The sequence below is a fragment of the Fusarium flagelliforme genome, assembly GCF_020744385.1.
Source record: "Fusarium flagelliforme strain FIESC 12 MPI-CAGE-AA-0113 chromosome Unknown B0J16scaffold_8, whole genome shotgun sequence".
NCBI lineage: Eukaryota > Fungi > Ascomycota > Sordariomycetes > Hypocreales > Nectriaceae > Fusarium > Fusarium flagelliforme.
This window is the reverse complement of record NW_025763510.1, coordinates 1069414-1091554: the sequence shown is the minus strand read 5'-3', so window position 1 is coordinate 1091554 and position 22141 is coordinate 1069414. Positions and strand designations below refer to the sequence as shown.

The 22141-nt window shown below is 50.5% G+C and overlaps 3 protein-coding genes across 3 annotated transcripts; all 3 read right to left on the bottom strand.

The window, feature by feature from the left end:
* Nucleotides 1-2650: 2650 nt before the first annotated feature.
* On the bottom strand, nt 2651-4186 carry B0J16DRAFT_389362 (uncharacterized protein; the record flags this gene model as incomplete). The annotated part of the gene is made up of 4 exons (XM_046131810.1): nt 2651-2679; nt 2731-3066; nt 3122-3302; nt 3470-4186. The coding sequence occupies 4 exons, from the start codon at nt 4184-4186 to the stop codon at nt 2651-2653; spliced, it is 1263 nt and encodes a 420-aa protein (XP_045977818.1).
* Nucleotides 4187-16402: 12216 nt separating this feature from the next.
* B0J16DRAFT_350224 (ATP-dependent RNA helicase dbp-2) lies at nt 16403-19700 on the bottom strand. The gene is made up of 8 exons (XM_046129020.1): nt 19587-19700; nt 19175-19525; nt 18875-19017; nt 17852-18820; nt 17694-17801; nt 17104-17232; nt 16906-17049; nt 16403-16848 (listed from the first exon to the last, which is right to left on the bottom strand). Exons 2-8 carry the CDS (start codon nt 19303-19305, stop codon nt 16808-16810), a joined length of 1665 nt encoding a protein of 554 aa, XP_045977817.1. The 5' UTR covers nt 19306-19525; nt 19587-19700; the 3' UTR covers nt 16403-16807.
* A 93-nt stretch (nt 19701-19793) lies between these two features.
* B0J16DRAFT_350223 (pyridoxal phosphate-dependent transferase) lies at nt 19794-21869 on the bottom strand. The gene is made up of 3 exons (XM_046129019.1): nt 21483-21869; nt 21089-21426; nt 19794-21033 (listed from the first exon to the last, which is right to left on the bottom strand). Exons 1-3 carry the CDS (start codon nt 21625-21627, stop codon nt 20107-20109), a joined length of 1410 nt encoding a protein of 469 aa, XP_045977816.1. The 5' UTR covers nt 21628-21869; the 3' UTR covers nt 19794-20106.
* Nucleotides 21870-22141: the final 272 nt, after the last annotated feature.

Sequence of the window (22141 nt, the reverse complement as noted above, 5' to 3'; positions counted from 1 at the left end):
TTCACGCCCGTCTCAGCCAGAAAGTTGCTTCACTTTGAGCGAATGACAGGCTACCTACCAGACCCGACAGACAGGTTCAAAAAAGCCATAACCGTTAAAGGTCCCAAAGTTACTGTTCAAGTATCAGCCATGAGGGGTGTAGACAGTGTATATACAGCACAAAATAGAACCAGGTAAGAAAGAGTTTCTTCACCAGAGTTTTGGGAGTACAAGTACAGAAACACCTTTGGATAAAACTAGTAGATGGCGCATGTCTTGTCTTGTATGTCTTGTGTCTTGTGTTACCTTTTCCTTGCTTCATGTAGTAGATGGTAGTTTCGTTGGACTACCATGTTTAATAGGGAAGCGGCTAAATTCTCCTAGCGCCGCAAGGTAACCCCCTTGTTCATTCGCAACGGCGTCAGTCACACACACACTTATCATCTCTCGCTCGCTCGCTCGCTCGCTCGCTCGTCTGCACGCTACGCACGTTTTCCTTCGCCTTGCTACGCTGAGCTGAGCCTTGGTAGTTCGAGTTAGACGTTAGTTGGTTCGCTTTTCTGCCCACCCTTCCCCCTAGTTGGGTTTTTTTGTTTCTCTGGCAAGGCTCTAGCTGTACACGCCCCCCTTGCTTAGTCGTTTCTTTGAATGAGACGTTACAGTAGAAAACACTAGGAACTAGTAGTAGCTTATCTGCATTGGATGCAATGCAATACAAGCGCGGCATGTTTATATCGTAAGGCTGTGCGGATAATGCATGTAAGCAAGCACTGATGATATGATGTTACTCGAGATACGGGCGGGTTGTTTATTTTCATCGTCAGGTCCAAGTAGATATTCATTTGAGTTACCATGTCTCTCAAATTGCCTGCCTAGTTGATCAACTTTACATGCCCTTGTCTATATCACAGATAAGTCTATCGTATAAACAACAGCCATATTTATCCACGGGTATATGCGCATGCACGTTCAACAACAACGCTGTAGAATACTACCTACTAGATTTCCATCGCTTGTCATGGCTCCTCACCCCTATCTTTCTCAACATCCCAGTCGCAGATCACTTTCCAAGTTCTCGTCTACTGCGTTGCCATCCATGATGGATCGGTCCGCACCGCACCGCACCGCATGGCATGGCATATAGTAGTATGGCATCGCATAGCATAGCATAGCATCGCATATAACATCACCAACCCGCATAACGCACACACCACTCACCCGTCATCTTTCGGCAATCTTATAGATCGATCTCTATCTCCCCATCTCCCTCTCTTATTACATCGCCCCCTCCACTTGGCGTTGCTTGGAAAGGCCAAACAAAACAAAGAGAAAAAGATCAGACCACTTCTCCTTTCGTTCCCCTTGTTAAACTAAGGTGTACTATACATGTACGTCAGGCCTCTTCCGTGGCTTGTGTTACGCGACCTTTCCTTTCTTTACCCTCTGCCTTGTCCATCACCACCATCACCTATCTGCCATCCTTGCTTTTTGGGTCCTTTTGTTATTCACACCCTTGACTACCTACCTTGCCTTGCCTTGCCTAGGTGCAGTACTGTACAGTACTATAGTTCTCATCGGCTTAGCGTTTGTAACACAGCAACACAACCACCCCGTCGGTTTACTGCAATGCGCAACACAACCCTACCTGCGGCACGCCACCCACGTTTAACCAGGTTTAAGCATCATTTCCCATGTGTTGCGATTGATTTCGCCTCTTCGCAGTAAATCAAGATAAGGCTGATTTTGACCCGACAGGTTGGTTCAGTAGATCTTGAAAACGAAGCCTTGTATGCTCTTTTGTTCCTAAAGCATCACTGCTTGACTCCAGTTTCTGACTTGCAAGCCATATGAAGACGTATGTTATGTTGCCTCTTCACGAGCATTCAATCACCAAACATTCAAGAACGACGTGCATTACACAAGTATAGATTTGTTTGACCAGTGTGATTCTTAAAGTGCGATTATACATGCAAATCACAAAATCTAGCCGCCATAAAATCATAAAGTACCATCCGTATGCGTCTATCTGCCTCGCTCCATCATCCTCTTGAGCGCATCAACATCGCCAGGTGGACTTGAGCCGCCGCCATATGAATAAAAAAATCTTCGTCCCCGTCTCTGCGATCATTGCGCAATAAATGTGAAAAGAAAAAGCGCGGGCATCGAGCTCTACCGCTGCACTGCCGTGTCAGCTAGGAATCAGCCATGCCACCAAAACGTAACAAATCGTCTCAAATGCAGATAAACCACGCCGAACCTCCAGGACCGTCCCTTGACCAGCAACCTGATGCTCATAAATAGAAATCGGTAACTCCCCAACCCAACATCTTGTCGAAGAGCGTATATGCGTAAACTCCAAAACCAAAACCAAGAAGCAAAGCGGTCCAGCGACTGAACGTATATGCTGGAAACCCCGTGGAAGGTAGAGTGCCGACCAAAGAGGTTGCCATAGTCGAAATAGAGAGGTAATTACCGGGTCGAGGAATCGCACGGCGGCGTTCCGTCGTCCCAAAATCCATCGCGCCGCCCAATCACCACACCAGGCCGACGCTGACGTGGGGATCAAGGACAACACGGCAGTTCAATATAGTACAGCGGGTATTCCTTTTTCCATCCTGACTTTTGATGACTTTCCTCCTCTAGAACCCTGGTCCTTGCTTGACCATCTGCCTTAGTGGCTTGGGGGTTGAGCTCCGTTTGCTAAGCCTGGTTAGTTCATCAACTAAGCCACCCTCTGTCTTTGCGACATACATTGGTAAGGAATGCCCTGGCTAGGTTGCGCATAGGGCGAATGAGGCTGGTAATTGGAGTACATGTGGCTGTTGTTGTAATCGGGAAGTGGCTGCTGAGGAACCGCCGATGGTGGTGGTGGGTACTGAGCAGGCTGGTATCCGATGGGAGGCAGCTGCACAGGTCGTGAGCCAGGGTAGGATGAGGTAGGAGTGCCATCAGGTCCCTGGGGATCAGGGCCTCCATTTTGAGCTGCTGCTGCTGCCGCGGCCTGGCGTTGTCGCTCCTCTTCGGCTTTGCGATTGGCCTCCTCTTCCTTCTTCCTCTGCTTCCACTCCTTGCGGATCTCCTTGAACTCTGTAAGGTTTCGTTAGACCGTGTCTCTACCGAACAGAGCGTCAATACAACTTACCCTCAGGTGTTCGCTTCTGACCGTGAGACTGCATGGTGACGTGAGCATTCAAATGATTCAGTGTACCATAGGCCTTTTCACAGCCGTTCCATCCACACTTGTACATGCGCTCGATCTCTTCATATCGACGTCGAGGTCGCTTGTGCTGCTGGGCACCTGGAATGGGGACGAAAGAGTAGACCTAAGACGTGTTAGAACAATCGTGTATCAAACCAGCGATGGACCCCACATGAGATGAACTTGCAGCTCGTGAGCCAACGCGTCTCAACAAAACTCATCAAATTTTACGCGCCATTCTCTCATTCAAGCTCAATTCATCTCATACTGTTCTGTCCAATTCTAACATACCTGGTTGGGTCGTTGAGGGGGCGGCGCTGATTGAGGGTTCTGAGCGTAAACTGGGTGGCCAGGAGTCAACGGCGCACCACCGTGCTGTCCATAACCAGCCCAGTCTGGCCGAGGCTGCGCATACATGCCGCCACCGGGGTGAGAGTAGCTATGTGTCATGTCTGGGTTGGGCGCATAGGGAGAATGCTGCCCGTAGGACGCGTAGGTTGGGCTCGGAGCGGCGATGGATGGATCTATAGGAACATCGTTGTCAGATTTGACCGGATGGGTCTGATGGCTACGCCCATCATGCTGGGACATTGACGGACTGTTCTGTTGTTGCGCCATACTTCCACTGCTGGTGCTGCTTGCAGGATGGTATGAACGCTGGACGTGCTCTGGGAAAGATCCTGATCGGGCTGATTGAGGATAAACGCCGTACTCGGAGGTGGGAGTAGCCGATGTCGAGTAGTTGACTTCCTGCTTGACGGGATATTGCGCAGCAGATGCGTGATCTGCCCTCGAACCTTCAGAATTGGTGTCGCCGAAGTTGCTTGGGTAGGGCGAAGGCAAACCTGACTGCGAGTACTCCGTAGCACTTCGTTCCATAGAGTTGGGAGAGCTGAGGAGCGTGTCTAGGGTCGCCTCGGAACCAAGTTTCGCGATGTTGGAAGCAGAATGCAGCGATGCGCGGTTGTCAACAAAAGTATGAGGTTGCGGTGTTGGCACCAAAGACATGCTACAGCTCCACGGGGCTGATGATAAAGAAATGGCCGGCGAGGTTTTAGCTCAGACCCGCGTCAAGTTGGTGTTTGCCGGTAACAGGGGAAAGAAGGGTAATGGCTGAGCGCTTGCAAAGAGACTTGCGGCGGCGCGGCAGTATATGTTGTTGGCGGCGGCAGTAGTAGCGCCGTTTGCAAGACCAAAGGTTGGTTTATGGTTAAGTGTGTGATGCGAGCACCTAGGCCGAGTCCTTGGGCGCGGATCTTGCTGGGGAGGGAAGATAGAGATGGGGGAATGGAGCCTAGGGCAAGGATAGTTCACTTTTCCTCGATCAGAGAGAGGTCGGGCTAAGTCGCCCGTAGTTCTTGGGGAGCGACACACTAATATAGTGCGATGTTGAAATCGGCCTGGTACGGTGGACTCTGCCGAGAGCCCAGAGGCAAAGAGGGTCTAGCGGCTGGGAGCCTGAGGTGGACAAGGGTGTGTCAAAGTGTATCGTGGGAAGATACACTGACTCTCGTCTTGCTGAGAGCGACTCGCGACCTTGCAGGGGGGGAGGGGGGTGTACGGTGTCTGCAACTGCACTGCGAAAGCCTCTGTGATGACGGAGACTTGGGAGAGGGGCGGGACCGAAAAGAATTTTATAGGGTCCCAAGGGGAGGAAAATGAATGACGGAGTGATGAACAGGATGCACTCCTCCGCAACCTGAAGGCAAAGGTCAAGTCCGGCGTTCTCGAGGTGGGACCAGCCGGTCGGGAACGCAATAAACCTATGTATCTGAGTATGTACAGTACGGTATGTAGGTATGCGCGTCGAGAATTATGATTTTTGACAAGCAGAAGCCGTCAGATTTGGTGTTGTTGGCTAGACTGGAAGATGCCGAAGCGCAACGGGTACTGGCAAACAGTAGGGTACATGCACCGTAGTACTGTAAGCAGGAATTGGCTGGTTCAACCCAACTCAACCCAGGGCAGTGGCAGTGGGATTCTGCGCTTATCGACCTTGGTGGATAGCGTGGATTTGTTTTGAAGACGAGGGGTGTGCCAGTTTCTTGGGTGCAAGCCTTTTCAGTACTGTACTGTATGGCAGACTGAGTGAGTGACTGGACTGGACTGGACTGGACTGACAAGAGGCAGCAGCAAATGAATACCAAGTCGGGATATTTCCGTCGTAGCGCGAGCAGATGGTGGAGGGACTGGACTTGGACTGGACTGGACTAGACCTGAAAGAATGAAAGTCAAGTCAAGTCAAGTCAGTGCAGTGAAAGTCAGTGAGAGTCAAGTGAAAATCGCTGCTGCTGTTGGGTCGAAGTCGATCGTTCTGCCGAGGATACCCCACGTCGCGACCGGTGCCGGATCTGCCGCTGACTCGTGGTCTTCTTGGGCGAAAGCGGCGAGTAATTACGAGAAAGATCAAGCGCCTTTTTTCCAGGGGATAGGGAAATTGATTTCAGAAAGAGAGAGGGGGTGTGGTAAACAAGTGAGGGAAGGCACGAGAGCTGAGCTGACTTGGTTCGAATTGAATTGAGTTGGCTTGGTTTGGTCTAGGTAGGTTGAAGCAATGGGGAGGTGAAAGTGGAGGTGAAGGAAAATGGGAGGACCACTGCCTGGTGACTGCTCTTTTTTTTTCCTCTGGGGAGAGAGGAGAGAGAAAAATCGGAATTCGTATGCACCCGTGTAATGAAGGAGCCTGAGCAAAAGAAAGTGGCAGATTAACAGGAAACCCTTGTCCCCTGTCATCCTAGGATGATGGATTTACAACAGTACGGTACTCATACTGCGTGCTCTGTGCTTCAAGCTCAACCTGCTGGCTGGGCCTGGGAGGTGGTCTTTGCTTTGCTCATCAATCTCCCCTTGCTAGGCTCACAATTATTACACACACACACGACACAAGACAAGACAAGAGCAGAACTTACAAAACTGTGGCGGAGGGTGTCATTAATTGGACTGCTGGCACTGCCAAAAAGAGACAAAAAAAATACAGGTGTGATTGGATCGCCAGGTGCCTTGATTATGCTGATGTTTTCTGGTGCAATCAACCCGTAGGATAGCCGCTTCTCTGCCCATCCTCCGAGTCCCATGGTCACAGCCAAGTGTTGTCCTCTATCTTCAAGAAGCACAACCTCAGAACACGACTGTAACACGAGCTGGTGAGGGCCATCACGTCCACATCCACGTCCAGGAAGCGTCGAAGCCCGGCATGGTGGTGAAATCGACCAGGGGAAGTCAGCATAGCAGAGCAGGGGTGGTAACCGCGTGCCCTGCCCTGCGCTTTTGGCACCAGTCCCACCCAGAAAACCACCCCGTGCTGGATCAAGGGCTCAAGGAATGTCCACCCTCCACTGGATACAGTGCGCAAGGAGGATCCTTGACTTCTGGCAGTAGATCTGCGGCCTTTTCCAAGACTAGAACCAATCAAGCCAAGAGGTGGCTGGTTCCACCGCTGGAAGATGCGTCCAGGGTGCTTGTGTTGAATGCAGCTCGGGGCTTGGCTAATAATTACCAAAGAGGGGTTAGACAGGTTAGTTGCCGATTTTCCAGCTTGTCGACAGGGTACCAATGAAAGAGGTCATCGATCAAAGAGAATGGGGTCTCCGGGCACGCGGATTGCCACGGCCGATGAAGGAGACAGAGATTGCCAAATCTTCCTGTGACCTCAACTGACTCAGGCCCAGTACCGCAATACCCTTTGATTTTAGTTATCAGTAATCAAGGCGAAGAGAGCACGGATACAGGCGTTGAGTCCTCAGAACGTGGCGGCAATGTCGCAATGGGTGTGAATGAGCCCGGCGTCGTGGTTCCCAGGACACTAGTTGCAAGCCAAGCTCAAGGATGGATCAGTTTATTCTCCGCGACTCGGTTGTGTAACGACGACTTCGCTGCGCAACACCCGCGATAGTATGATGGCAAGCTTGTTTCGACGTACATAGCAGCGTACAGTACATGTGGAATCGACGAGTCCCTGACGTGCAGGTCGCTTTTCTTTAGCAAAGCTTTGGTCTCTTGGATGCCGGCGCCGTTGATCGGGCTAAAGATTCCGTATCCGCCTCGATCGTGTTGGCTTCAGGGGATGGCAGGTCTCCAAGCTCTAGTTCAGCCCTAGAAGATGGTTACTCAGGTTATGAGCCAGCGCTCCGGAGAAAGTGTGAAACGGCGTCGGGGAGCAGCACCAAAGACCACGCCGCGTCGTCAGCAAAGTCACCATTCGCTCGCTGTGCTGGCATGCCATGCCGTGAGTGTGGCTGATACTGTAACAGTGGCATCAACGCCGTCTCAGTACGAATAGTAGTCGACAGACATTGCACGTACTGTAACGACAATGGGCCTCGTGATTGAGTATAGGGTGATGCATTAAGGAATCCGACCCAATTCTCCTGCACAGAGTAAAAAAGTTGGAAAGACGGAGAAAGACGGCAGGGCAACACAAAGTTGGTGAACGTCAATTCAGTCAGCTGTTCAATTCTATTGCTGGGCACTTCCCCTCTAACTTTGTGGCATACGCACATACACTCCTAGACCAATGCCGACACGCTGCCGGCAACAGCCACGTTTAGCAAGGCAATCAATCTATCAAGACTCGCTAATCGCAGCCCAAGTGAGAGATGACATATTGAATACTAGCATTAAAACAATTGGGCAATTATCGAGATCTTCGATATGAATCCATTTTAATTAATTACGCTTTCTTTACCTTGCTAAGCATCTCATATGCTCAGGCCCTGAAGCAAAGCTAGGTGGCTGTTGGCACTTGCTCTACCCTACAAGACGGGAGTGGAGACCAAACTAATCTCAATTCTCCCCAGCTCAACCTCCTGCCGACAAACGACATTAATACCTGAATCGAAAATCAACAATCCTTGACACATTCATCTGCTGAGCGGCCGCAGAGCGTATCGCCAGCTATGTCAAAACACCATCTACCAGCATGTTTCGTTGATAGTCATACCTGGCATCACAATAGGCGCCGCTTCTTGGCTTCTCCAGCTTTCGGTGATCGAGCCACACGGTTCCAAGATCCTGGCAGCTATGATACCTTTCTAGTCGAATGATCTGTCCCAGAAACTCAGGGTCTAGTTAAACAAGATCCTAAGCGACCCGAACATCTGGGATGAACTAAAAGGGGGACTAAAATGCCCCAAAGAGGCACAGTACTCCTAGCTTGTTGGTGTCTCTCTACGGTAATTAGTGGATTGCCTTTCTCTGCTAGCCAGGCACCTCAGCTAACCTGTTCGTCAATTCACTGCAGAGCGCTCGAGAAATCAGATACGACTCATTGTCAAGCGACACCGCATCCAACAACATTGCGGTATCAGGACTGTCACTTCTGCCGCAGCACACCGCGATGCATCAATACGGTGTCTGACAACACACATGCAGCTGCTTCGGTCTTTGAGCCAATAGATTTCCGACATCGCCCAACCAAGCGACTGGGCCGTGAGTCCAGAATGTCGTCGGTCAGACAGGGGACCTCAGGAGAATCCCTTCATAAACAGACAATATATTTTATGTCGATGCTGCTCAGTGCAAGCCCTCCGTCAACCGCGTACCCAGCCTGCCACTATTATCTACGGACCGCAACATGACACACTCGACGTTGCACAAATCGAATGGAAACATTTAGGAAGGCTCCACGTGTTGACTTGGCTTTGTGTTCCTACGAGCTTGCGAGACAGTCCCAGTCCTGACTACGTACTGCTCACGTGGAGTACCCACTGATGCGCAACCCATGCCGATTCTAGCCCTTGTAGTGAGGTGGCTGGGCCCCTGTGCGACTTTTTACGAATGATAGCTCTTTTGCGACATCAGACAAAACCGTCCCACCGCCGTTGGTTGGCATCTGTCCTGGGGGCTAGATTTGCAACGTCGAGGCTTCCAGGGCTCCCAGCACTGTGTTGAGGGCACCCACACCTTCAAGTCCGACGTCAATCTCTGCGATTTCGTCCGTGCGTCTGATATGTGGGCGGAACAGCTTTTCGTTTCCTCCTTGGCATACATGCTTAGAGACCTGAGCTCATCGTCCAAGCTGAGCACGTATTGGGCTTTTCTGGTCCAAATATCGGGGTTTGCATATGTGCATGCGATTTCTCTCCTGCTCAATGCTTTGGTCGAGGCGTTGCGTGCAGTTCCAAAGCAACCATGGAGTTATTTGTGCAGGGTCTTCGTTCCCCATCTTATCAACAAGATAAGACGCATGGTGTCCAAGATTACCTTGTGGGGGAAGAGCACCAGTGTTGCGTGCGGTTGGGTCATTTGGGCGCCAGCCCCAGTGCGTCTAGCTCCCCTGTCACGCAGCAACTGAATTGTTACCTCAGCCCTGACTCGGTTTTGGTACTGCATCGTTGCCAGTATCCAGCCTCCTCAGACCACATTTAAATCTAATTCGATTGTTAGTGCTCACAAAGTTGCGGGGAACCAGAGTTGCTAACTTTCTTGCTGGTCTACTGTACAAATGACTGCCGGCATGAAGCAACATGAAACTGACTTCTGGTTCAGTTCTACCAAGGAGTGTGGTTTTGCGTGGGGTTTCGTTCACGTCTACCTCTTCTCTGAAGGATGTTAGGTGAATGTAACCCCTCCTGGGTTCTCGTCTTGACCGCCTTCGATGCATTCATCCGAACATCCAATTGTTACGCAGGGCGAGCTTGCAGACTGCAGATAGACAATTGATAAAAGCAAGCAAGCATGCTTGGTTTCTTTTGCGACATTACTTTGGACATGGGTCTGTAAAGAATGAGACAGACATACCCCATCAGACACACTTTTCCAGCTTTGCTCTGCAAGGAAGCAACTGTCTAGACCTACAGCACGCCAGGGTTGGGTACCATATGCAGACAGACCGGAGAACGATATTCGAAGCTCATCACCTTCTGGACTATGGCCCACATCCACGAGTAAAGAAATTCTTGGATTGAACATCCACAGTATTGAGGCGGTGAGTGTCCAAGCCAATAGTGATGCTTCGTACTCACCAACATACCATGATACGAAATTCAGTCATTATGGAAAAGATCGAGCGGCTCAATTCACTCTACCGTACGGTTACTATACCAGCCATTCATTCAAGCAAGAAACCTTAAGCGGCGCACCATAACGATACCAATCTGCTGGAAACTGCACAAGGGCTTGTGGCTCTCGCTGCTTAACTAGAATTGGGCTAACCCGTCCTGCAAAGCCTCCAATCACAGGGGTGTGCATAGGAAATGACGGGTTGCCGGCTTGGGCGTCTCCACTAGTCTTGGAGTCAATCTGGTGGATGATGAGTTTGCCAATCCAAAGACAAACGACTCATTTCGTTGGTTGAATAGACCCGACAATTGATAAAAGTGTCAACAAGGAGTAATTGAGCGAGTAAGAGCCGAAACGACAGCGAGGAACCCCCAGAAAGGGCAGTTCGTGAACAACTCGCGCAAGCGACAGATTATCGGCCGCTGAGGGTGATCAGTTTCCGCATGGGCAGTACAATGCCAAGGAGCTGTGAGGGACCTCAACATTTGATAAAAACGTGTGTGGGGGCATGTTTATTGCAAATCATGATACAAGGGGCATGTTCAGTCAATACTCGTATGGCTGGCTGTCCGCTGTCGCTGTCACCCTGATATGCTGATGGATCTAATCTGATGGGCCAGTACTGTATGTACTGGATCAGGGGCATACAACGTGATGGGTTGCCAGTACTCCTGTGCCGTTCGCTAACAGCTAGATGATGGCCTAGTGCTATTCGAATGATGTTCGAGATGATAATCTCCCAAGCACAAAATTCTCCTGTTGGACGCTTCTTTAGTCAACCTGTTTTGTTTCTCGGTTTGGTGGGGTACAGGAAGTGTTCAATCGCTGGATTTCCAGGGATGAACGTTTACAGATACACTGTATTGCACCCATAATGCCCCAGCGTCGCACAGATACCAACATCTCGGAAACACAGCAAGCCGACTTCTATCCACTCTTGAGTCAAGGGTCAGAAAAAACGCAGGAGGACCTTTGGCAGCCAGTAACTAGTGCTGTTTCGTGGACCTTAGCCCCAAGTGACCCAGCAGATCTTTAACCACCCAGGCTCATGAGTCGGTGGATGTCACTTGCATATCCAGGAACGTGTGAGGCTACGGCAAGCCATCCAGTGTGACGGTGGACGGCAGTCGAATTAGTCCACGTTGACGGTGTCTCTGATCCCCCAGCAAACGTGGGCTAGTCAGAAGCCGGTCAATTGCGATCTCAGGCTTTCCCGCGGTCCTGGGAATCTCCCGCACGCCGTCGTTCATCATATGCGATGTTGGCTATAGGCACGGAGAGCAACGACCAACACCGGCCAACCTTGATATTATCTGAAGCTCCTCAGCACTTTTCGCCGACGGTGCGAGGGATGCTGCCACAGGTGACCAGTCACCTCACTGATCTACCGACCAATCTCACTTCCTCTGGATGATTGTATCAGGGCCCACCACACCGCGAGAACACTCAGATCTTGGTGGGCTGAGCCGCTAGCGATCTGCAGAACGGTGGGCGCAAAGCCAGACGACTCAGCTCATTAGCGCAAGTCGAATTAGGCGTGGTGCGCATTGGACTTGGGAAACTTCTCCGTAGATTGCCCTACTAGCGCACACCTGATGATTCAGGGTGGTTGACCTCCAGACCTCCACTATCAAGCTGCTCTGCTTTCTGTTCTGTTCTGTTGTGTTGTGTTGCTTGGGAATAATTATGAGCCCAGTTTATTCAGGTGCTGAGCATTGGATTCGGCAGCGGCCGGAATGGAGCTCCACAGCTACAGTCTCTTTTCAGGTTTACTCATTATTCTATCCGGGTTCTTCTGTTACGATTTCGGCACCGAGCATGAGCTGACTCGGCGTTCGTGTACCCTCTTTCAACATAAACGTGTGGCTTCATATTTATGAAACGCGGGCGACTGTGTCGCAAACAAACGTCACGGGCGATCCTCCCTTCCAGTCCAGTCTGGGCCATGATCTCGAAACCGAAAGCAGGAAGGCATCAAGCACTGAGACATGCTTACTGGAGTCTTAGCCGCGTTCCTGGATTCTTGACCATGATGGGCTGGCTAACAAACCTGTGGCACAGGGCAGGCATCTGCCCAAAAACTGAGATCTGGCGCTGGAGATTCCAGCCACATCGCACGGCTAGTTTGTTTGCTGATATTGTACAGCCAGCAAATCATTAATACCTTACTCAAGGCTGACAAGCCTGGATGGTCCCAGCCGCGTTCCGTCACTCGCGAATGGGTGCCGCGCTGTCTCTTATGCCTCCCTCCACGAGTTAGACTGAGCGTGTCCACAACCCGTTCCTGGTGCGGTTCTTAAAAGCAAGGTCAGAAGCAGGCAAACAGCCCGGGTGCGGTTCGATACCTTATCCGACATTGGGGTCTGGATATGCGGCGTGAAGTGAGAAGAAACATTGATTGCGAGACAACACGATGCCGACGGCAGTGCTCAGCCGGCATCTCCAGTCCGCCACCGACGCAATCAACGGCTGATACTGAACCGCACAATTCCAGGTCTGCGGCCTGTTCTCTACGAACGTGGAATATCGCGATCGGAAAGACCCAATGTTGAGAGGATAATAGGAGTGTCCGCTAACCGGATACATGCTGTACAGTGCTCATACAACGGTCCTCACTCCTCAGTCCCAGCAGCATGGGGCCCTCTGCAAGATGTGGATACTTAGCCCATGCAACGCAGCAATAGAGAGACCAGGAGGCCCCCTCTAGCGTCCCCGTGATGGTTTGCAACGGCAAGGCCACTGAAGTCGTCCGTTCTGGGCTCCTGGCTACCGCGGCTCGCATTGTACTTGGCAGTTGGATGCTCTTCCACATTAATGCATGCTGTTGAATCATTCATGATCAAGCGCCCGGAATTCATCGCATCAAAGACGATGCATCCACGCAAGACCCGTGAAAGGTGACGTAGCACATATTCTGTCTGGACAGACAAACGTACCGCCATTGAGTCAGTAGAGTTTGCTGCATATGGGTGTGCGATAACTAATAAGATACTTACATACATGCCGGGGAAGCGGATATTGGTATTATCGACGGTGACATCCAAGAGATTCCCATGACTGGGTGTTGAAGCAGGGCTACTGTATGTGAGAATTGTCAAAGAGGGGTCCTCGATTGTCAGCGGAACGGAACCTTGAGCGGAAAGGGGAAGCCGTATGCGTCCATTTCGTCAAAATACAGCATAATGACAGGCAAACACACCGACAGATGGATGGGATGTGTTTCTGATTTGGTCTGGAGCTCGCCGCGGCAAGCGACCAAAGAGTTATCAATACGCGGGAATACAGTCACATATCACAATCTTGGACGTCAAGCAAAACATGACGATATGATGCGGTATTGTCATGCTACACCATATGTACATACCATACATACCATGCCTTGCACAAATGCATATGAAGGAAAGTTAAGCACGGCACGACGCGACATTCACACTGACTGCGCGGTGGTCCGGGCTAGTCCCTGGAGTCGTCAGGTCAGTCAGTCCCCTCGCGTCTGGAGAAAGCTTGGACCGTCAAGGCAAGGACCAAGGGATAGACACAGGGGCTGGAGAAGCACAGGTACTGTAGCATTATCCAATGGAGCACCAAGCCTCTGGGACATGCCACGCCATGTCATACAGTAGTAATCAGGCCGGAGCCACGCCGGACTCATCAAGCTCTCACCCTCATTCCTGGGGTGCATCGACGGCGGCTGAGGCACTTGGACTCATAGGCACTGGATCTTGGCCGATCCGCACTCGTCTTCAGCCTTTTGGTCCCCTGTTACCCATTGGTGGTTGTTGTTTCCTGTTATCCCTGCAGGTTGTGGAAACTGAACAGCCTCCTACGGGTCTCATTCTTTTTCGTTATTCTTCTCTTTGCAAGGAGACTGTGGTTGACGATTCATCTCTGTCCGATTCTGCTGTACATATGTCTGTTTGCCATCGTCCCGGAGCGCTGGGCCCCGTGCTTCTTTCCAGGCTCCGAAGATTTTCGGTCCCAAATGAGTCTCCATGATGGCAAACATGGGCCTTCTGAAATGCCTCAATGGCAGCTCAGAAGGCTGATATTGCCAATGATGATTTCGGGCAACATGGTCGATTGGGTGGATGGCTCCGAAACCTGGCGTCGTGTCTGAGAGACAATAGAAGAGAATAACTTACCTTAGTCTGTTCTGGAACGTTGGGTTTAGGGTGTCTCCCATCAAAGACTCGGCGAAACCGTCTTGGTCAGCACCACTCAGCCTTGACTCTCGGCCAATTTGCGCCGCCTCGTGCCATGTCATGTCGCCCCGACATACCATATCATATGGCGATATGGTTGCCGTTCTGTGCTTCGACACAATGTCATTGAATTGCAAAAGTCCATATGCGTCACTACTGAATTTCAATTGGAATCAGCAAGGAGTCTTGATGATACGACCGCACCTATCCGCACTACTGGCTGTCATTTTGATACTATGCCTTTTGAACAGCGTTCATTCCTTGGCTAAGGCCCAGGCGGGTCTCTTCGCGCCGATCTTGATCACTACTGCTCCTTTCGCTACCCTGCACTTTGCTCTCGGTGATGTCTTTTTCAAACCATTGTGTAAGTTGGCTGGTAAAGGGACTTCATATACACTGAGGTGTAACGGCGTTGGTTTCAGCCTGGCACTGGTCCCTAATTTGACATCCTTTTATCCTGTGAAGACCGGCGTAAACTAAGGCAGACTTGAGTGTTCGATACTTTATTGAAGCGTTGTGTGTCTTCTCGCAAGTAGAACGTCTGAGAAGCAAGACCATCGGTCAGTTCAGTGTGTATTGCAGTAATCGTCATCGAGGGCATGCTGATTATTGCATATGTTTGATGATGATCGTCGAGCTGCTTTCTCTCGATGTGGTAACTGTACCCGAGCCTATGGGTGTATCATGAATGTTCATCGTTGGGCAAACAGAACCCAACCTTCTGCGGCATCCCAGTTATTCAGGCAGTTGCTTGCCAGTCACTTCAGGCTTACAATGATACACACCTTGAAAAGATACACGTATTGGGTTCTAGATATAGCTCCTCCCTCGCCGAGACTGGTTAGAAACAGCCAAGCACAGTCAGCGCTGAGAAGATAGTCGGGACGTTCGGGATGGTTGGCACGTGAGTCGGGTACAGCTTGATAAGAGCGAACGCAGTGGTATTCTGGCTGGAGATACAACAAGAATACTTTAATATATGCTGAGCTGCAATACGCTGGACTTATTATAAGCTGAACTCTGATATTGACAGACTTGACCATCAACGCGATTCAAAGGGTCGCTGGCCCTCGAAGCTACCGATATTGAAAGGCTCCCCAAGAGTTGGCGAACAACGTAGCGGATAGATACGGGCATATCACCGGAGCAGGACTGCAACCCAAACCAGGCATAGAGACTCTGATCTTTCAGGGGTGAGTACAACAGTGGCATTGGTATAATGTAGTTCGTGATGGGGATTGTATTGATCATGCACTCACTGATGTCTCGACGAGGGACGTATCATAGACGACAGAGATCTGTAGATGTCGAAGTTACATGTTTGAGCTGCAAGTAACTACGAGGTTCAGGGCAAGGGGTGTAGTACGGCTCAAGTAAACCGTTCGTCAACTTGACAACAGGATATCTCGCCGGACACAGCAAGCTTACGAGGAAGCCAAAGCACTTGTCACGATCTGAGTAGCACTGGAGCTGCAGAAGGCGGCGGGAAAGGCAATGGGTTGCCATCGATGGTCAAGCTGAAGAGGATGAACATCGCATTTGACTGTGATATCCCATCACCTGGGATCAGGTATGTAGCCAATGGCTTGTATTATCCTCATCCACCAAGCTGATTGGAGCGAGCCCGACAAACATCATCTTGCTTGCTCCATGGGTCGAGTAACCAGTACAGTCGTCGTTTCAATGGAAGAAGATGTCCCCTGAAGCATATGAGTTAAAAGTTGACACTGATAGAACACCATCGTTCTCAATAGGTGATATAACCAACACAGCACCGCAGGGTCATGTTTAAGAAGCGAAAGCAAGGTGTAGACGATATGCTACGGGGACAGTCGAACAAAACACAGTCAAATTGCAACTTAGCAAGGAAACAAACCTTCATTTCAGAGCAGGACTTTGTCAAGCAAGTACATAACAGTAAAGCACCTCAAAAGTTCAGAGTAAGTACGCCGACACGAATGTAGGAGTTGAGAAGAAGGCTTCATCAGCAAACAGACATCACAATGCATTAGAGACAGTAAAGATCGAGTGAGTTCTGCTTTTTGTGAGAACTACATATAGTCTAAGTAAACACTCAGCCCAATTGTCATCGACCTCCAAAGCACGAGGCCTCCAATAAATGGATATTTTCTCCATCTCCGTCGTTGAGTGTTTTCATACCACTCAGCACGATATCATCAACCCAGTCTAAAGCCATTATTTGAGGTAAACATGTAAACGCAGAAATGCAACTAAGTGCGACCAAATTGGCGCAGTCAAACCATGAATCCAGACTCGCGGAAACAACGAGTCAAATCTAATCGAGCCACCTGTCCTCTAACAAACAAACGCCTTGATGTCATGTACTTTTGAGAATCTGAAGATCCGAAATGCGAGGCTGTCTGATCCATACCGCGAAAGGATTGAACCCCCAAGATGGAGGACTACCTTACCATCGACGGTTACCGATGGGCATGTTGTTGGCGTTGGCTGGAGGTCGAGTCAGCTCGATAGGCGCCTTGCTGCTTTAGCGACGGCGGAACCCACCTCTACCACCGCCACGGCCACGTCCCCATCCACCGTAACCGCGACCGCCACCGCCGCCGTATCGAGTCATTTCAACAAGACGAGGATCAATCTGCTGCTTAGCCTCAGTGAGGACATTGACAAGATCACGAGCCTGCTTCTGGTCTGGAGAAGGTTGTTAGTACTTCGAAGGCAAAGGTTTTGGAGGGGAATACTCACTATCAGTAGTGAACAGGGTAATGGCGGTACCATTGGCACCAGCACGACCGGTACGACCAATTCGGTGAATGTAGTCTTCCGAGTTGTTGGGGTAATCGTAGTTCAACACATGAGTGATGTTGCGCACATCTTTAGCAAGAATGGTTAGCAGGCGAAGAAGGGGTTTGTATAGCAACGTTCCAGCGTGGAAGATGAAGGTGAATAGCGATGCATATTGGCATGCCATTTGTACTTCACTCCTAGCGGAGATGGGGCAATAGAAAGTGCGTCAAAATGCCATCCTGGAGTATGCGGGTCACTGGGTCCTGGAAACAAGAGAACCTTGGCCAGCAGCTTGATCAAAGGCAACATTGTGCCAACTCCACACTCGTACCACGGAAGTGGAAACGGTACAAGAGCGAAAACACGTGAGTATAGCAAAGTGAAGGCTACACAACGGATCAAGACCCCGTTGGTTGAGAACCAATTGGACACGATAGTTATCAGGCAGATTCGCACAGTCAAGAAAGCCCCTAAATACGAGAGTAAAGTACAGCAAGTGCTGTTGCTGGAAGTTGCCATGAGGGGGGAGAGGAGGGGATGATACATACCAATACCACGCGAGGCAACATCAGTGGCCACCATGATGGGGGACTTTCCGGTCTTGAACTGGTCAAGGACCCAATCACGCTCGTTCTGCTGCTTGTCACCGTGAATGGCTGTGAAAAGTTAGCATTTGTCAATGGAAGTGCAATAGCATGGTACTCACAAAGCGCAGGCCAGCCGTCCTGGCGAAGGAATCGGGTAATCTCGTCAGCAACTCGCTTGGTACCGACAAAGATGAGGATCTTGTTCTCCTTGTTCTCCATGGTCTTCTCGAGATGCTTAATCATACGATCACGCTTCTCCATATCGGTAACAACCTCGACAATTTGGGTAATTCTGTGGTTGGCGGCAAGCTCCATGGAACCAATGTTGACTTGAATGAAGTCGTTGAGGAAGTCGGAAGCCAGAGCACGAACCTCCTTAGGCCAGGTAGCAGACCACATGAGAGTCTGTCGGTCAGGTCGAATCTGGCCAATAATCTTGCGGATCTGGGGCTCGAAACCCATGTCAAGCATGCGATCAGCCTCATCGAGGACGAGGTAGGTAACACGACGCAAGTTGGTCTTACCGGCCTCGAGCATGTCGATCAAACGACCAGGAGTGGCAATGCAGACCTCAACTCCCCTGGAAAGGTCGCGGATTTGAGGACCCTTGGGGACACCACCGTAGACGCAGGTGTTGCGGATGCGAGAAGATCGACCGAACTTCTTCATCTCTTCCTGAATCTGGACAGCAAGCTCACGAGTGGGAGCGAGGACAAGGACAATAGGACCATCGCCAGGGGCAAGAAGAGGCTGGGCGTTGATGTGAACGATGGAGGGAAGGCAGTATGTGAGTGTCTTTCCGGAACCAGTCTCGGCAATACCAACGACATCGCGACCAGAGAGAGCCATGGGCCAACCCTGGGACTGAATGGCGGTGGGAGCAGGGAAACCCTGGGCCTTGACCTCGTCCATAACATATCGTGGGAAACCGGCCTCGTCGAAAGTCTCGACAGGCTTGGGGACCTCGGTGCCAGCGATGGTCATCTTATGCTTGCGGCGGAAAGCCTCAACATCGGCATCAGATCGGTTCTCAACATCGGGGTGCTCCTTGTAGAAGGACTTCTCGAACTTGGGCAGAGCGCTGACATCTAAAAGAAGGTTAGCAGATGCGAAAAGAGAAAGCTGATGATGATAAAACATACCCCATTCCTGGTTCTTGAGACCAGAGCCGAGAGCGCCCATACGGTCGCCGCCAGCACCTCCTCCGTAACCACCGCCGCCGTAACCACCACCACCACCACCGTAGCCGCCACCGCCGCCGCCGTAGCCATTTCCGTTGCTTCGGCTGTATCTAGTGTCAGTAAAGATGTCCAAGAAAGTGAGGCAAAAACGCGGTGTAGAAAGGCGGGCGCGTTTCTGTTGAGAAAGGGCGGCCCAATCTTCAAGGTGAAACCACCAAACCATACGCGCAAAGCACAAAGCACAAAGAAAAATCGACTTACCCTCCGAAACCACCACCGTGACCATTGCGGTCACCACCACGGTCGCCGCGATCACGGCCATAACCACCACCGCCGTAGCCACCGCCTCCGCGGCCACCACCGCCGTATCCGCCGCCGTCGTAGCCAGACATTATGATAAGGAGTAAAGGATAAGACGGAGCTGGTTACAATAGCCCGTCTTGGAAGGGAGAAAAGGGATAATTAGAAGGAAGAGAGTCGTCGGAAACGCAATATAATATCTCGTAGTAACGAGATTGGGGCTCTTTTTGATGGAGAAAGAGTGCGTGCCCGAAGGTTGGATGATGTCGGAAGGGAAAGGAGATGAAAGGTGAGGATGAGTGGAAGTTTTAAGTGAGCCTGCGATTCCCAGCGCGCTTGGTTTATTTTTTTTTTCGCCGCTAACAAAAAAAAGTTGATGCAACTGGCGCCTTGCGGCAAGTCCGCCTAGTGGATCCACTAGCGGTATATGATTGGTTGTCGCTGGTCCACGACGAAGAACCCTTGGGGACTGGAAATAAGACCCGCCACCTTAGTCAGGGACACTGAGAACCCTGCATGCAAGCTACCCTGTAGAGCATGATCGAAAATTTCTTTATTGATGGACTTCTCATGATGGACAGTTGATTCCAGTAGATGGCACTGGCCTAAGGAGGACGTATGTCTACCTATAGAATGAAGTTTTGTATTTTAATATAACACTGCTTCGATGACTGTGTATATAAATACGTAAGTTTGTGGTGGTACTGCTGCCTGAAAGCCAAACCTTGCAGGATACATTCATGCCAAGCCTAGATCAACAACACATACTGGAAGGTGTAGTTGTGGCAGCCGTGAAACAAATGTAGTAGTCCTTCCGCAATATATGTCAGGTAGCAATAACTTTATAGCAGTATACAACATGTGTCTATCTTGTTTGTTTGTATCGATCTATCTCATACTGCCCGGGTCGAGTTTTTCGCTGCTCCAACGGCATCCAATGCTTCCCCCAAAGCTTCCTTGAATGCATTCACAAACTTCCAACAGTCCAGGAACGTATTGTACAATGGTGCAGGAGCAACCCTAATAACGTTAGGTCTGCGCTCGTCCACCAAAACACTCCTTCTCTCTAGACCAGCCATCACCTCATCCAACAACCCGTCAGAGAGAAGCAAGCTTACTTGCGCTCCGCGGCGCTCTTGTTCACTGGGCGTGATGATCTGCCAATGTGCGCTCATATTCGCTGGCAGTTTCTGCAATTCAGAAACGAGGTATGCCGTTAACCTCGTACTCTTGGCACGTATGGGAGCCATGCCACCAGCCAGTTCAAAGATCTCTAGAGAAGCGCAAAGTGAGGTTATGTCGAGGACGGATGGGTTACTGAGTTGAAATCCCGCGGCGCCTGGGACGGGCACGAAGCCGGGTCTCATTTCGAAGCGCTTTGTCTTGTCGTTTCCCCACCATCCGGCAAGTCTCACATTGTGTGATCCATCTTGCTCGACTTGTGCATGACGCTCGTGAACGAACAGACCACCGATACAGCCTGGACCACCGTTGATGTACTTGTAGGTGCACCAAGCAGCAGCGTCAACATTCCAGTCATGCAATGAGAGAAGCACATTTCCTGCCGCATGTGCAAGGTCCCAGATAACGAATATACCTCGTTCACGAGCAAAAGCTGTCAGCCGTGGAATATCGAGCAGTTGGCCCGAGTAATATTGGATACCAGGCAGGAGAAGCACAGCGGTTGTAGAAGCGTGTTGATCAATAACAAACTCAATGTACTCTTCGGGGAGAATGTCCTCGTTGTTGGGAGGTTCAAGGGCAATCATAGAATCCTCGGGACGCAGTCCATGATGGCGTATTTGCGTTTCAACTGCATACTAAGCACACGCATATGTTAGTTAGCATACCTTACTATCTGGCCCGATCACTGACATGGTCACTTGGGAATGCCTTGCTCTCCAAGATAATCTTATGGCGCCCCTGAATATCGGGTTTGTAGAACGCTGCCATTAAGAAGTGCAAGTTCGCTGTCAGTGTCTGCATGACAGCCACTTCGCTGACCTTGCCGCCCACGATGGGTGCAATCATTTCCGCAGCGCGAGCGTCGACATCCAACCAAGTCGGCAGAGGGGAATCATCCAGGGGCTTGAAGTGGCCCTGTACACCTTGGGTGCGCCATGTTGCGAGGTACTGCTGAATGCGCTCTGCTGTACGCTTGGGCTGGAGACCGAGCGAGTTGCCTACAAGGTAGATAGCTTTGTCATCTGCGTCTAAAAGAGTCAGCAAGGCCAAGAAGAGTTCCCCAGCAAGAGACAGAGAAAGTTACCTGTGCTATTGTCCGAAGGGAGAGTTTTGCGTGATACGTCGGCTTTTGATGGGATATTAAATTCATCACGGATATGTCTAAGAACATCGCTCGAGTCCAATTCGATGGCATGGTCCCGGCCGGAAAGATTTGACGAGTCACCCATGGTGAAGAGCACAGCTTAGCTAGATTATCGTTGCAATAGATTGCCCACCTTGGGTTGGGGATAGTGACGAGTAGTAATTGTCTTCCTTCCCCACGTCCAGTCTTCTGGAAACAAGCTTCGGGGTAGCAGGAAAGCTAACCTTTGAGGGCTGAGAAGACAAAATAATGGAGTTACTTATTAATGTCGGTTCAGACTGGCCCTTGGATTATTTGTTTTCTGCACTGAGCTTACCTAGATCTTGGCTCCGCATGTCGGATTGATGCGGGGAGCTTTGTGCCCCGCAGTCCAACTTGCAAACCCGGACCCCCGAACTACGACCGGAACTTTTTGGAGATGTAAGATCAGATAGTCTCGATGCTAGTCTTGATATCCACATGAAGACCAGGCCAGGTCAGGCATGTGAATGGCAGATAATATACATACCTGGCCAACATGGAAAGAACCGGCAACACACATCGTGTGCTCCTAAATATTGTCCTGCAATCCCTCCCAACGCACTGGTCATCCATATCAT